Raw genomic sequence first — 16,550 nt, forward strand, 5'->3', positions numbered from 1 at the left:
AACTCCTGATTAATAATCCCTCTATCCTCCAGCGAGGCAGGAAGGATGTCTAGAGAGAGAAGGGAACAAGTATTTGAACTTTATACAGAAGATGGAAAAAAAACCCCACTGAGTTTCCCTCCTACAAAATGTACAAGTCCTTAATTCAGTACTACAAGACCATCCCTCTCCCTCAGGTTAAGAGTGCTCTGAGCCCAGCCAGGACCCCAACAGACACAGTGTCCTGCAGAACCTCTGCTGCAGTCCCTGCAGCTGTATTTACCCTTGGAAATGCTGCCCACACACCTCGACAACAAAGCCTGAGACCTCCCAGGAATTTACTGAGCTTTGGGCTCAACCTACCGAGCCCATTCTGAACAGCTTTATGGATTCTTACAACAGCAATACTCTCAGTCTAAAATTCTAGAAAACTGCTTACCTGAAATTTTATATTCCTAATAACTGTAAGAGCCCAAGCCTGGGCTGAGCTCTCCTGTCACCAGCAGCCTCCAGTGCCAGATGCTACAATATGGCCAAGAGCTCCTATTTATAGTAAAAGTTACCCTCGGGGAAAATCCACTCACGTGATTATTATTTGCAGTAGACAGCAGGTACTCTACACCTTGGAATTTAAGGGCTTGTCTCTTCCCTAGAATACTTGCAGGTGTTTCTGTGTTTCTTGTAAACAGATTGTACCACTAAAATTTTGAATATTCTTGCTCACCATGTGAATGTCAAGCTGGGCTGAGAGATTCCAGCCTAAGGGCCAAGCCTGCCAATTGCCCTGGATTAAACTGAAGAGCTAAAAGACTAATAAGTAGTGGATCTATTGTGATTTTCTAAGGTTTCTTCTGTAAAATAAAGTGCATATATAGAGAGATATTAAAAGTATATATATAAATGGCAAACTGGCACCTCAGCAAATATTTTACAGTTGCTAACTTACTGGTCACATTACTAAACCTGTCAACTTCTCCAGCACCCAGTTCTGAAGGGTTTTACACCATCTGGGTAGACCCAGGCTCACAAAATTTCACACACCCACAGTAGAAAGAGATTCTGGGCAGGAAACAAGAAAAAAAAAAAGGAAGAAGAAAAAAACCTCCACCACAAACAAAACAACAACTAAACAAAATACGTTTCCACTGAAAAGTATGGTTTCCTTTTTGTGACAGTGGAAGGTGAGATAAGTAGAATTAGTAAATTTTCACAGTGAGCCTGATGGAAATGCAAAATATATTCATAGTAAAAAAAACCTGAGCATCTAAATCCTCCTGAAATGTTCGGCTATACTGGTATCACTGCCACAGTAGTGGGGCTTCTCTCTCCAAGCACATATTATTCACAAAATACAGTAACAGAATGTATGCATTTTTATGGCTGCTCTACACAGTTTCCTCAAGAGGAGGACAAAGCTTTCCAAGTGAAGACAGTAAAACTAAGAGTGCTCAGAATATTTGGAAAACATTCGGTTATTTAGAATATAAACAGATAATAATGTATCAATCCATAAATATCACCTTGTCCCAATGGAATTGGTGAGGCTGTTGCATTCAGGTTCACTGGAACCAGGAACAGTCTGAACTCCAGAGTGCTTGTTCCCAGTGTCTAAAGACCAAGCTGTCATAAATAACAGTCTTTATTTTGTGCATTATCCAAAAGTTTCACCAGGAACTGATAATCCTCACTATGTATGATCTTAACTACAGACTTATCCCCATTTGGAAAACAAAAGCAGCTGTTAGGCAACCTGCCTAGAGGGCATCTGTATTAGTCTTTAAAAACTACTACTTGGCTCTCCTGAGTCAGAGCTGGGTCTCCCACCCTCCCCAGAGCCTCTCCCTGCAGTTTATACCTGTGGGTCCACCAGAAAAACCCAACTGCAAATTCACCAGTTACCAGGGACAGTTGACATCACAAAGTGAAACAGCCCTGTGTAAAGGAAGGAAGAGCAGGTGGAGGGACATCCTTTTTAAATTTCAGGCTCAGTTTTGCCACAGAAAGATGCAGGTAACGAGGGGAGCACAGACTTTGCCAAACACTCCTTTCAACACAGGTGTGATGCCCACATTTCTGCCCGAGCTCTGCACTGCAGCTGTTGCTTTAACCACCAGTCTCTAGACAAACCCATCACTAAGGTGAGGGAAAAGGGAAGACAATTACACAGAGCAATCCTAGTGCCCCTTCCCTACCAAGGGTTCTGGTCCAGTATTAAGCTGATTTGGAAAATAAGATGACACCAACACCATTAAAATGCCTTGTTTCTTAGAAAAGATCATTTAAAAAAGGATCCACTTTCACAGTGAGTAGCAGAGGGGTGTGCAAGCACCTGTGATCTGTGTCCTTAAAAGTTGTAGTGTCCAGGAGCATGTCCTGACTCCATGGGGGACTCAAAGTCCATCAACATTCCTTGAAAATCCTGATGCTTCAATAACTGCAGATACACTATTATCCACCTAAACTACCTAAACACTGCAGCTAAAAGGGGTGTCTCACCACAGAAAACGAAAGCCATCGGTCAGAGCTCTCCCTTCACAGGGCAACCCAAGGGCCGATCATTTGTAGGTACAAATTTCAAGGCGGCGGGTGGGAGGGGAGCTGCACCGCCCTGCCAGCAGTGCTCCAAGACGCGCCTAACTCTTACTAATGAAGCAGATGGCATTTGCATCCAGGTGGCAAACTGCGCTTTGAAACGACTGTGCCTGCTCTCTCTTCTCCACGCCGGCCGGGACGCGGACACGGCATCGTTTTCGAGCGTGGTCGTTATCCACCCGTGGAACGGCACTTATGGCAGAGCCACAAAAACTACCTGTTTCCCAGCAAACCAGCCCGGGGAGGCCCCGGGCGAGCTCAGGCCCCGCGCAGAGCCCGAGCTCGGCCTCCCTCCGCCCCGACCCCGAGCCCCGAGCCCGGCCCGGGCCGGGTGAGCCCGCGGGGGTCCCGGCCCCGCTCCCCCGCCGGCACCGCCCGGCCCGGCGCTGCTGCCAGAGCCACACAAACCCCAGCAGAACCCCCGCTCTTCTCTGGGCCAAAACTTGGCGTTTTCTCCCCGTTCCTGCGGCTGCTCCCCCGGGACCTGCCCGCCCGTCCCCCCCTCCCCAGAGGGCACGGCGGGGTCGGGGCCCCGCACACGGCCCCGGGAAGGGGGGCACCGCGGGCCGGGGGCCCGGCGGGCGCTGGAGCGGCCCCGGCAGGGCAGGGAGGGAGGCAGGGAGCGAGGGGAGGCGGCCGGGAGGCTCCGCGGCGGCCCCGACGTGGCGGTCCCGGGGGGTCCGGAGGGGCCGGGGGAGCGGGGGCACCGCGTCCGACCGGCCCCGGGCAGGGCAGGGCAGGGCCGGGCAGGGCAGGGCAGGGCAGGGCCGGGCACGGCGTCCGGCCCCGCGCCCCCCCGGCGGAGCAGCGAGCGGGGAACTCGGCGCACAAGTTCGGGGCAGGGCAGGAGCGCGGCCCCGTCCCGCTCACCTGAACACACAGTCGTCGCGGGCGTCCCTGGCCGGGGAGATGAGCCCGTGCTTCTTGTTGAAGAGCTTCTGGAAGAGGGTGGGCGGCATCTTGGGGCGCCGCCGCTGCCCCCGCCGCCGAGCGCCGGGCTCCGCGCAGCGCCGTCCCCTCGCCGCGGCTCTAGTTCGGCCCGCCCCGCTCCATTCGGTGTCACAGTCATATGACAGAAATTAGTCACCCGCCGCTGCCAGGAGGGGCGGGGGCAGCGAGGGGCGGGCGCAGGCGGCGGGGCCGGGCGGGCCCGGCGGGGCGGCCCCACGTGCGGAGGGAGCCCCGCGGGAACCGGGGTTGGCCCGGGGGTCCCTTCGGGGGTCCCTCTTCCCGCTGCCCTCGGCGGGTCCCGCGGGCAGGGCCGGGGGATCCCCGCGGCGGCGATAACGCGCCCTGCCGTGTTTTCCTTCTCCGGACGGAAGTTCGGGAGGGAGCCCCGGGAAGGCGGGGGAGGTCACGGGCGAGGCATCGCACCCTGCAGGGCTGCGCCGAGAGGGGCGATGTCCCTTCCCCCAGACCCAGAAAACCCCTCTCCCGCCCCCTCCCCTCCCAGGCACACGGCGCTTCTCCCACCATGGCACAGCTCAGATGCGCTCGATTCACAACCTGCAGGGAAGGTGGAACGTGCGTGTTTGGTGGCGGGGGAAGCCATCATCGCATCGCAGGTAAAATACCCAGCCACAAAGCGGCGTTTAAGCACATAAAGCCCAGCAAATCAATCCAAAACAAATTATAAGGGGGGAGGGGGGAAGTGTGATAGGTTTTATAAAATCAAGAGGATCTGAGGATTTTTGCAAAACTCTTTATTAGTAAATGCTGAAGTGAAATAGAAATCCTGGTAACAGTTAACAGTCTCCTTCAGTGTATCACTGTTCAGATACAACGCTGCTGGGGAGTTTAATTAAGGACTGACAAAACTGACTGACTCATCTGCTTTCCCTACAAAATGGAATTAAACTAAAACAACCTATGATGTAAGATTAAATTAAGCAGATTCTTTTTAAGGCAAAATTTAGTGCATGTGTAACATATCTACACAACAATTCTTCACAGTCGCCCATCTGTAGGAATTTTGTTTTTCATCTACCAGAAGTTGAAGATAATTCTAATAGAAAACAGGAACTGATGTTTAGATGCATCCCTTTCCCCTTGTTCTGTATGGAAGACACACCTGCCTGCCACAGATTTGTACATGACCAACCTTTACATCCCTTCACCAGGTAAAACCCTCCTGGCTTCAAGGTGAGCATGTAAATACAGTCTCAAATACAAGAAGTCCTCAGAAGAATACTACAAACCGATAAAATTTTGGACAGGACATGTAACTCAGCTTTCAGTAATTTCACAACTGAGAGCAATGAAGATTTAGCTCATCTTGAGTGCATTACAATTCCAGCTGATAGAGTCCCTTTAAGAGTAAATATTAACCTGTTCCATAATGCCTAAATTAACAGCAGTTGATTCTGATAGGCTTGACTGTCAGACCTTAATTGAGGGAAGGGAGGAAGGACAGTGAGAGAAAAAGGATGGGTACAAATTTAATCATCCACTTCCCCATAAAAACCTCTCTCTAGGCAAATTTTCATAGCTACACAAAGAACATGAACTTCTGTGCCCATTCAGTACATGCTGATTTGGGCCCCAAACCTCTCCTTTCCGTGTCTGAAGATTATGAACCACAGCAGAACCGTTTGCATGCAAGGTCTTTACCCCCCACCAGCCTGTACATGCACTCCAGTGCAAGAAGCAAAACATCTTCCATCATCTCTGAACACTTTAAGTCAAAGTCTCCTAGAAGTGCACTTCAGATAACAAAAATAACTGAACAGTGTTAATGAAAAACCTCTTACAGATTTATGTACAATACATTTACTCAACATGCATCTGCCATGCACAATTCCTGGTGATAAAGGATTATCAGAGTTCCTGCATGGACTGACTCGCTGGGAGCGATTCCATTCAAGCCATTAAGGCTTCATCATGTCTGGGACGTGACAGAGCAGCCCTGGTGACACTGAACAGATTCCTCTCCTGAGTCACTGCACAAATAACCTCCTCTGTCCTACCCATTAACAGGCCATGACCCATAACCTTTATCCACCAACATGGAAGAGCCAGTTTCCACTCTGAATGAAATTTTATGTAGTAGTTCTGCAGCTAAAAACCAAACTATGGGAAAATGCCTTTCCTTTGAGAAAAGCAGAACAAGAGTAGAGATTGTTCAGCCTCCAAATGAATTTCCTTCCCTGGGGCACAGAGCTAGCCTGGTAATTAATTACACTTTCTCTGAGAGTCAGACAAAAGATGAAAATAAGAAGCAACACTTTCATACTGAAGGGAAGGACAAGAGATTGTGGTTCCTGTTATTTCTGCCCTCCTATACAGCCTCATCACGTCAAGAAAAACAAAAGCAAAATGCAGCAATATTCAGGTTGCTACAGTTACACACCATATTTCTTTCTCTTGTACTTTCCAATTAATTTGCCAGTATTAGTCTGTCTCTTGTATAAAACTACCAAATGGTCTGGGGCAAAATAAGTGTTTTTAACTAGGACTTCTAGAATACCCCTACAATGAACACATCTTTATTCAGGACCACCCTTTACTTGAGCAATCATCATAATCACAACTTACTACATAAGTAGCTTTCAGTTTTACTTAAAACTACCTCAAGAAGTTCACCTCTGTCTCTTAGGGGCTCTAGATTCTTGCATAAATACTAGTGACTGAATATTTGCAAGAACAAGGATATTGATAATTAGAAGCATATCTGAGAGGACTCCAAGGAGTTATGGTAGAACTCATTCTACTTATGCTTAAAAAAAGAAAAATAGCTTAATGGCATAATTTTTAACCTTGAGCCACATAGTGTGTTTATACAATACTTCTTCATAGACTAATCCAGCATCATTTATTTGCACTTCCTTCTGCCCCAGAGCAATGGGGAAAGGCTCAGGGTTCAAACTTTCACAGGTTATTTTCAAACACAGTCAAACTAAAGTTGTGGATTTTGTATGTTTTCTTGGCATGCTCTTTTTGGAAATACAAAACTATTTTCCAGAGTGATAACACTGAGAAACAGACTTTTGAAAGCCATACTGGCATTTTGAAACATCAAAAAACTTCCCTTTTTTTCCAGAAAAGAGTCAGGGTGTTGTAGTGAGAACTCTGTAGGGATCCAAATTACTTTAAGCTGCAGTGAATTCAGCTGGAAAAAACTGTGCTCTTGAGAGTGTTTTCTGAGGCACTTGGCACACTAAGAATGACATTCAAGAATTAACAATCCACAAGCTGAAGTGGAAATTATGTGGACATAGTGTGAACAGTAACCTGAAAATCCAGAATGCCAATATCCAGCTCTTCACACAACTCAGCTATAAAAGGGTTTTTCCCACCTTGTATTCATGGAAGGCATCTGCTGCTTCTAAGTCTGAAGGCAGTAGAAGAAACAGTGACTGAGAGATGTGATGCTACAGAACAGGTGAGATGGAACAGGAAGGACTCAGAGGTGCCAGTGGCTGGGCAGTGGATGTGCCCAGAATGGTGACAATGCTGATCACTAAGAGCCAGCTCACACTGATGGCAGGGTGATGATGACCTATATTCATGGTTAAAAAATCAATTTACAGCAGAGCACACAGTCCTGCACCTCCAAAGTTCTGCAGACCTAAGCATTCAGGGAGTTTAATGGCAGCATACTATTGACTTCTGGGTCCCTGAGAGTACATGAATGCTTTCACACCCAGCCCCAAAACCTGTATTAACACTTAAACAGAGGTCACATCTTTAAATGCTAATGCTACTAGAGAAAACTAGAAATCCTGGCAGAGCAAAAGCCAAATATAACTCCATAATTAATTTGGTCTGCTGTTCTTGAGTCGTGCTTTCTAAAAATCTAAGCAAATTGAAGAATCATCTTTATGGAGTCCTTGCAGAATGATGCCCAGAATAGGATCTAGTTGCTGTACAAAATAATTTAATGTTAAGTACTTGAGTACTTACAAGCTTACTAAACACATAATACCAAATTTCAAACAATGTATGTGCAAACAAGAAAAAAAACACCCAGCCATTTGTTAGTTCTGTTCCATCACCCTGACACAGCAACAAGATGGTCATTTCTTCTGTTGACTCCTGCTGAGACCCAGAAATCTCATCTCTGTTCACAGCAGATCCAATTTTTGGTACTTGTAATAGTATCTGGGGAAAAAAAAGTGATAAATAACTATCAGTACAGTGGCACATTCTCAAGTGTAAGAGAAAGCTCACTGATCTGACCAGCTGTTGAGATGTTCACTAGATATCCAGGCTGTCATTTGTTTGGAGGAGTCTTGCAGGTCATTTGCCAGTGAGGAGAGAACAAAAGGTTTGAGTACCTGTACATTCCTAATGAAAACCAGCATCATCTGAAAGACTCCTTGTGCAGAGAATAAAACATTCAGCATAAAACCCCCACCACAAGCAGTCTGATTCCTGATCCCAGGATCCTCCAGAAAAGCAGGAACAACCCCAAACTTTTGTTCTGACACCACCACTTGCCTATTTGTGATTACCAAGTACAACCTGTGTTCTGTATTACAACTTTCCTAGGACACCTGACCTAGCACCCTAGTTCTTTGATCTGTACAGAAGCATCAGTGTCATTAATTAATACATACACACAGTTAAAAGCATTTCCCTGCATTCTAGATGCTGCATGAAACTCAACTGGTAATAAAGCTGGAGAGTATTTGGAGCTAAGAGACTGCAAATGAAAATTTGTGTGTGCTCAGTATTTTTGAGAGCTGTCACACCTAGGCAGTATCTCTGTATTGGATTAAATGACACACACCTTGCAGAAAACCTGCAGACATTGTGAAGAACTACTTCAAACTTCGGAAGACATGTGCCATCCAGTGGCACACCGAGAAACTTCACCGGAGACGGCAAAGGGAGGGGGTTTTACCTCTGTGGCACTGATGAGACAGTTTTGTTCACAGTTCTCATTTCTGTTTAACAAAAATCTAGGAAGTGAAGAAAGGAGCTTCCCCTGTGTTAAGGGTTTCAGGAGAAAAGAACAGAAACCTTAAGGGAAAGTGGTGATTTTTAAAGAAAAACATAACTGATAACTTGAACTGCTTTGAGGATGGGGGGCAATACTGAGCATGACATAAACCACACCAATGGCTGAAAGCTCAAGTCAGACTTACTCTAGAAATAAAGACAGGATAATAATTCATTAAAGAAGAAGGTAAATTTTCTAGGGAATCTCCACACCAGCAGGGAAACCTCAAAGTTGTAGAATCATAGAACCACAGAATGGTTTGGGTTGGAAGGACCTTGAAGATCATCTCATCCTGCCATGGGCAGGGACACCTTCCACCAGCCCAGGTTGCTCCAAGCCTCGTCCACCCTGGCCTTGGACACTTCCAGGGATGGGGCAGCCACAGCTTCTCTGGGCAACAAGTTACTTCAGGAGTAACTTGAAGAGGCACAGATATTCCCAGAGTTACCTAGAGCACCTTCTGACCTTAATTATGATACAGCCTATGACTGTATCAATTCCTGTGCTAAAGATCCTTGGAGGAGAAAGTGTTAGTGCAGTTTCAGTGAAGTACTGTTGCACAAGAACACTGTTAAGTCAGAAATTTGAAGTTTTCTGCATCTTTTACTCTTGTCAGCCTTGTGATTTTTTAAAAATATTCGGACTTTAAAAAAAAAAAAAACAACCACCCTTAAACACTTAACTAACCAGTTATCACCTGCACAGCAACCAAGTGTTTATTCTCTCACCTTCAGGCACTCCTTTGGGAAGGGAGAACCCTTTCCTGATAACTGGAACTTGCTGCAGCCTGGAAGGCCTCTGGTGTGGTGACAGTCTAACAATGGAGCAGATTTCTTGTCTGTCACACAGGGGCTGAAAAGATTAATGACATTTCATTCACACAACTATTCCCCTTGAAGAAATAGTCTTTTTAGCTTTCTTCTAGGGAAATTACAGGTGAAATGCAGATTTCAAGGGATGCCACTAGAAAATATTTAAGACCACTTGTGTACATTTAATATGCTATTGTAAAGGGTGAGAGAAAGCTTCAGAGCTTGAACATTCTCTTCAGCTGTTTTAATACTGTAAGGTTTAAATATACAGTACACTACATACTAGAATGCCAAAACTGGATTTAAAAAGTACAATAAAATTAGAACCTTAAAAATATTCTTTTCTTCTGGACTTTGAGGAATAATTTCCTTTTCTGAGCTCAGAGATGCAGGAACAATTTCTTCTGAATTTACACATGGACCTGTGGTATTCAGGAACAGGCTTTCCCCAGGTGAGGCTTTGCACACTGGCGACAAGCTGAGCTACAGCTCCATCAAAATACAAAATATACAGGAATAACCACCCAGTTAAATAACAGACAACAATTCAGATTGGATAATGCTTGTTGGCTCATACAAAAGATGTTCTATTGCTTCAAAAAAATTATTTAGGACTGCAACAAGACCTTGATGTTCTCTATTTGTTAATCTAGTATGCATTAACTCAATTGTGCAGAGACAAGTGGCAGTACTGTACTACCTGTACTGCCAAAGAATTCAAACTGCCATTTAAATATCAAATTTGTACTGAAGGGGTTGTGCAAGTAAGGCTACTAGTGCTGGGTTTACATCAGAAGATGTTGTAAAGATACAAACCAGATTCCTAGGTTGGGTTGCTTGGGGGTTTTCTAACTGTCCAGCTAATAGAATTTATCATAGTTTGTTGTGCAATTTGCATAGTAACATATATAGCCACAACTGGACTGTGCCACAAGGAATTACTTCTTTGGTCTGGATCATTAAAACAAAAAAGCACTGGACAGACACTCACCTTTAGCTGTGCAAGCTGAGCATTACCAGGATTTTTTAGAGCTTTATTTTCCTCAATCATCAGCATGGTGGAAGTCATTTGCTAAATAAAAACAGAGAAGAACTCAGATTCAAATTCTTTGCTGTTTATTATTACTCCTTCAATATCCCATTAGTACACAATACCATAAGAACTCTGTTTAGAATTACTAATACTTCTTCAGATTTAAGAACTGAATTCCTGTCATTCACTTTTTTTTTTTTTTGGTCTTGTGCTTTCCAAAATTAAGACAAAGAACTAGTTTACAGCAGCACAGACATTTCAGATGTGGCATTTCCTGCCACTTCTCCTATTTAATTGTAACTTTTGCCACAATTCAAAACTCTCACTTCTCATTTTATGCCACTGCTAATCAGCAGGACACAGTGGGAATACTCACCACCACAGCATCTGTTGGTTTGGTTGGCACAACTTCTGCTGTCAACTCCCCTGGTTTGGCTGAAGTGTTTCCTGGGGCACCAAGCTGCCTGAATGATGATGAACCTTCTTCTGCTGGATTAGAGTTGTTTCCTGTTTCCTTACGCTTCACCCTTTTGGGTTTAGCAGTTTGCTTGTCAGGCTGAAGAGGGAAACAATTACATTTCTTATTACAAAGTGACTCTCTGCAGCCTGGTAAGCACTAAAAAAAGAGTCCCTCTGTCACAGTCAAGCTCTACACACTGACTCAGTACCACTGGCAAAGCCAGTCTGAAAAACACTGAGCTTGGGGGCACCCCTGACTGTTCCTCTATGGAGAGGGAGAGGCAACTGCATCCTCACTCTCTGCCCTGGCTGCAGGCACCCCTTCCACAGGTGTAGCAGGAACTACTACTCCTCTAGGTGGAGTTTTCCACCCATAGCAAGTCATTTGTGTCACAACCTTGCTGATTTATTAAGGATCTTTCACCTTGCTGTCCGGTCCTAAGGATGAAGCACAGCGCATACCACTTTTTAGGTCTGGAGTTCTCTCTCTTGCAGCTGTAATTTTACAGAGCTTTTTTCCTGTGACAAATTTCCAACAAATTAATTAACTTTTGAGACAAAGACCACAGCTACTCTTCCATCCCATGTCTTACAGGATGGTTTTCAAAGAGGAATAATTCCAAAGCCACCCATGTAAACACAGTTCCTCCCTTCAATACAGCCCTCATCTCCCTCTCCCCACCATCAGGACTGCTTTACTCTTCTCCCATTCCTTAAGGAAACAAGGTTGCCTATTAATCTTATGTTCACTTGGGTATTTACTGCTGGACTTACACACTGTGGGAGCAGAGACCTGCATAATCACAGCAGTCTTTGCCAGTGGCAACTTCTGCTGCTATTACCCTCCAAATTAAGCAGGGGAAAACTATGTGGTACCTGGGCCAGAGAACTGCATCAGTCACAGATCAGAACTGAGTTCCATCAGGGACTCACTAGTATTTGTGAAGCTGGTATAAGTTCAAAGAGCATGACACAAACAGTTCTGTTCCCAGGTAAGTTAAATAAGAAATGCCAACTTTCATTGAGCAGCATGGGTGATTAAATGGAAAAATGCAGGGTTTGAGACTTTGGTTGGTTGTTTGTTTTTGTTTTCTTCTCCTAACACATAAATTAGAACCAAGTCTTATTTACAGGGAAGACTTTTTCAACATGCACTTTTCCTTCTAGATAGAGTCTGTGCTGGAGGACAAATGATCCAGTAGAAACCTGGTTTAGAAACTGTGCCATCACTTAAGTTTGGGTAGCATATCCTGTTCTCACAGCTAGTACAACTGCTGCTGGTCATATTTTACCTGACAGAGTAGCTGAAATGCCTAATGCTGAAGAACTGTAATTGCAATTTGATGGTCTCTTTCTAGGAGAGGAAAAAAAAGTGAACAACTATTCTGAATGACTGTTAACATTAAAAAACCTACGAATACAGAAATCCTAGGAAAATATAGGCTGAGTGAAAAGGATAAAGCATATTTTTAAAAATATTGTTACAGAGTTGCTTCATCACACCTTAAAGTTCTATGATAGTTTATCATGAAGTCACAGCTTATCCTGAGGATACTTGCAATTGCTTAAGAACATAAAAGATCTGCCCCCAAACCTGATTTTTTCCTGGGTGAGCACAGAATGTCAGAGACTTCAGAAGGACTTAACAACAGGTACCCTTCATACTCTGCACTGCACAGCAAGCCTGGCCAGACACCTGGGCACACCCCTTTTGCTGCCTGTGACTGAAGGAAATCTGGCAGAATTAGTGCAATTGGATAAAAGCAACTTATTTAGGGATTTTGTAAATAAATGTCACCTTCCTCTTCCATAAAATCCTTCACTGAGTTCTCTTATATCAACTTCCCTAGAGCTGCAAGGCCAAGCCAGAAGTCTGTAAGGCAAACTCTTCCCTGACTTAATGCACCAATGTCAAAGTTAGTGAGGACACAGGTAGCTGAAACTCCACAGAAGGGTTTGCAGGAGCAGAGGCTTATTCATGTTGGCCTTTCTTTAAAGCATCACTCAAAAGAGAAAAACCTGAACACTTAGGTGCATCAAAGAGTCTGCTGTGCAGATTACCTTCTAATGCACTGGTCTTGAAAATCCTTTGGTACAGGTTCTAGAAAAAAAAAAAAAACAACATAAAAGCTAAACTTTAAATGAAAAAGCTAAGATAGCTTAGACCAGACAATGTTCTGGTGCAAAATAATTTCTAAAGCACAATATTAGAAGCAAACATAGACCACTAGCAGGGTGCTGCTCCCCATTATGCAGACAGGCCTTACATAAAATGATCATTATATATTTTATACCAGTTTCTTGCACCAAAATGAAATTTGTTTATGTATGTATCCTGAAGAATTGTAGAAAAGAATTACCTAATATTGCTGAAAGATTTGAGATCTGTGCTATCTTATCAATGGTCACTGCTTTGCTGGAGTCCAGTAGAGTAGAGTTCTTGTACTTGCCAAGGTCCACAGAGTAAAAATGACTTCTTTCTGCACATAAAAGATATAAGTGCAGGCTTCTTAAATTTGTGACAAACTGAAAGCAATCACATTTGGAGGATGGGAACTAAATGAAAGTATTCTCTTGGCTCAAACAGCTGCAGAAAAGTTTGGAAGGAGTTTGACTCAAAGCACTTCAGTGGGTCATCCCCAATAAACAGCTTGTATCAACTGTGAATACTTCAAATTTAAAGTGTGATGGAAATTACATCAGGACCTGATTCACTCCAGACTGGAGGACAGGTTGGATTGCAGCAAAGATGTGATCTGGTGAGTCACACCCAGAGAGACCACCAGTCTTTTTATTATCAACAGTCTCCCCACATTTTCTACATTAAATAAAGCTCAAAAAACCCCAAAGTCTCACCTGAATCATCATCTCTGAATGTTTCAGGGGATGAGTAACTCTGCAGGCTATCACTAGTATTGTTAAAATCTACAGTTGAATCGGCATCTAAACACTGAATGAGAAAGGTTGAAACACCTGTGGGAAGAGTCATTCCTGTACCTAAAGAAAGAGACAAAATAGGTGGCTAAAGAAAAGTATCATCTTGCAGAAACCATCAGGATTTCCTTATTTAAGTTTCATTCCTGTGATGAGCTAAATACTGTCAAGTCAGTGCTTTATACTGAGTCATAATGCAATTGAAGAAGCAAAGAAAGGGTATCCTGAAGCCAAATCTACACTACCATAAGCTAAGAGAAGACACCTTCCTTGCCCAAGGCTCACAAGGCACACTTGAAGAATTTAGCCTCTGACAGGGTAATTCTTCAACAGGTTTGTTTTCAGAAGGACAAACTATTTAGTCGCAAGCTTTTAAAAATGCAGGTTTGAGTAAACTGAAGAACTCATGTCCACAACTAGTTCTGTCAAGGATAAAACCAAGATCATGTGGCTTCCAGCAGGCTGGGCTCAAGACTGTCTTAGGTGCTGTAGGTCTGTTTGTGCTGCCTCCAAGCAGTTCCTGTGAACCAAAGCCTCCTGCTGCAATAAGGGCCACGAGTCCAGTGGTCTCAAAACCTTCACTTTCCAATTATCACACAGTCAGAACCAGCACAAGAACAGCACAGTACAAGACCAGTGCTTTTATAGAAAGGTAATTAGAAGTACATAATTAATTTTACATTTAGTTTTATATAGATATAAAATATAGATATAAAAGTATATTATAATATAATGTATTGCCATTATACTCACTAGAAGTCATTTCTGCATTTTGCAAACTTTCTTTACTTTCAAAGCTGATCATCGAGGATTTCTAAAATTAAAATACCAATACAAACAACTTGAGAAAACTGGATGTAGACAAAGAAATGCAATTAAATATCATCTATACCAGCAGATGCTTAGAAACTCATTGTCTGGTACCTCACCCCTTAAACTTGCTATTCACAGTAATTTGTGCCACGTTTTTTCTTACAGCATTAACAAATCTGCAATGTGACTTATAGTTCTAAAATTCATGAGGAATACCCCATCATTTGATGCTGCAATCTTTCCTGGATGAGATGCCAGTGAAGGCATACTGACATCAACTTCACTGTCTTTTGAATTTTTTTTTTAGAGGCCCAATTCTTACTTTCAGAATCCTAAACCATTTCTCTAAATACAAACTATGACATGCAGGCAGTAGATTCTAAGTTCAGCCTGAAAAACACATGTGCACACACACATAACTCACAGGAAATTTTACCTGCTTATAAAAACAATTTAGCATGTCACATTTCTTTGGTTTATCCTCCAGACAATTACGAGTAGATAAAAAGCAAGACACCATTCTCACCTTCAGTGATACACTGCTTTCTTCTGATTCCTCTTCTTCTTTTTCCAAGTCTCTTGTTTCTCTGACATTCACTTGATTGCTGCAGTTGAAGAACAGAACTAAGTTCAACCACAGAGCTATACCATTTTAGAGAAAGGCAACAACTACAAAATGTCTTTATGGAACACCAATAAATAGTCTGACAAACATCAGTGCACTGATAATTCAGACTGCATAGCTCCAAGAGCCACCTCACAAGGCAAAACAATAAAAATGCTTAGCTAATGTTAATAACGGTGTGTTTGAATGAGTTCTAACAGACCTTTGGTTGCATGAAGGGCTCTCCTCAATGAGTTCAAGACTTTCTGTAATTTTTGGTAGGGTTTTCCCACTGAACTTTTTCTTTGGGCCTAGAGAAAAATAAGTATTTAGTTCAGTAATGATCATTTCAATATTAGAATTTAGATTATTATTTCTAATAGGGCACCTTTAGCTATTTCCCCCTTCCATCCCCATAATACCTTTTTGACCCTATTATCACAAACAAATGTTATAACAGGAAAGCCTCACCTTTAAATTACCAAGCCCAGCACGGGATCAAGACATCCCATGCTGGTCTTCTCCATTTACTTTAGCCTTGAATCCCATCCCTTCCCCTCAGACTGCATTTTGTTTCTTAAAGGTCTGCAGTTCTTAACTTGGTAGCTGCTACACTGCATTCAAGGAGGCAGCTCCTGAGCAACAACTCTGAGCAGTTTTTGAAGTATACCCCAAAGGGGAGCAAGGCTTTTGTCTGGACCTTTCTACAGGGCCCCTTCCAGCTCGAGACGTTCTACGATCAGACGGCGGGAAGCCACTTTACAGAAGTGGCTTTATGACTAACTAGCAGCCAAACCAGAGGAAACACCCCTCCTGCTCCCAGAACAGCTGCCTGCTTTCCCCAAGCCGTGAGGGAAGAAACCACTTCCCAGCCTCACGCAGCACCCGCGTGCGAGGACCCGCCGCCGATACACCCCCGGCCCGCACCGCCCCGAGCGGCCCCGCGGGAACGCGGCACCGGGCACAGCGCAGGGCCCTGCCCGCCCCCCGGCCCCGGCCCCAGCCCCGGCCCCGGCCCCGGCCCCGGCCCCGGCCCCGCGGGGCAGCGCTCACAGCCGGGCTCGGGCCCGCGCGGCCCCGCTCTGCCGAACAGCCTCCGGCGGCACGGCTGGGGCGGCCCGGCCCGCCGGCCCGGCAGCGCGGCCGCCCCCGGCAGCGGGGACTCGCGGCGCCTCTTCTGCGGCGCCTTCCCGGCGCGGGGGGCGCGGGGGATGGGCTGCCGCTCCATGACCGGCCGGGAGAAGCGGCCTGGCCCCGGGAACACCGGCGCTGGCCCCAAGCGAACCCGCCCTGCCCCGCGGCCCCTCAGCCGACACCGCCCCGCGCCCCCCGCCCGCATGCGCGGGGCGGCCGCCCCGGCCCGCCCTGAGGGCCCGGACC

General features: G+C 44.9%; 2 protein-coding genes across 5 annotated transcripts in view; both read right to left on the reverse strand.

Annotated features, from left to right (window-relative positions):
- FNIP1 (folliculin interacting protein 1) overlaps positions 1–3,622 on the reverse strand; it is a 64,341-nt gene extending 60,719 nt beyond the window's left edge. The window contains exon 1 of one of the 2 annotated variants that reach the window (XM_064672252.1): positions 3,442–3,622. In XM_064672252.1, coding sequence (XP_064528322.1) covers positions 3,442–3,530 — 89 coding nt within the window. In that variant the 5' untranslated portion in view covers positions 3,531–3,622. The remainder of the gene's footprint in view (positions 1–3,441) is intronic. The other variant, XM_064672254.1, reaches the window with a different exon arrangement.
- A 637-nt stretch (positions 3,623–4,259) lies between these two features.
- On the reverse strand, positions 4,260–16,524 carry MEIKIN (meiotic kinetochore factor). 3 transcript variants are annotated; one of them, XM_064672258.1, is made up of 14 exons: positions 16,224–16,524; positions 15,394–15,481; positions 15,093–15,171; positions 14,507–14,567; positions 13,676–13,816; positions 13,180–13,299; positions 12,881–12,920; positions 12,112–12,173; positions 11,244–11,338; positions 10,737–10,916; positions 10,319–10,399; positions 9,655–9,810; positions 9,244–9,367; positions 4,260–7,671 (listed from the first exon to the last, which is right to left on the reverse strand). In XM_064672258.1, exons 1-14 carry the CDS (start codon positions 16,507–16,509, stop codon positions 7,625–7,627), a joined length of 1,560 nt encoding a protein of 519 aa, XP_064528328.1. In that variant the 5' UTR covers positions 16,510–16,524; the 3' UTR covers positions 4,260–7,624. The 3 variants fall into 3 exon arrangements, with proteins under 3 accessions (XP_064528328.1, XP_064528329.1, XP_064528330.1); XM_064672259.1 differs by lacking the exon at positions 9,655–9,810; XM_064672260.1 differs by lacking the exons at positions 4,260–7,671; positions 9,244–9,367 and having other exon boundaries at positions 9,707–9,816.
- Between the last annotated feature and the right edge of the window lie 26 nt (positions 16,525–16,550).

This window comes from Pseudopipra pipra, chromosome 15 (genome assembly GCF_036250125.1).
Source record: "Pseudopipra pipra isolate bDixPip1 chromosome 15, bDixPip1.hap1, whole genome shotgun sequence".
Lineage (NCBI taxonomy): Eukaryota > Metazoa > Chordata > Aves > Passeriformes > Pipridae > Pseudopipra > Pseudopipra pipra.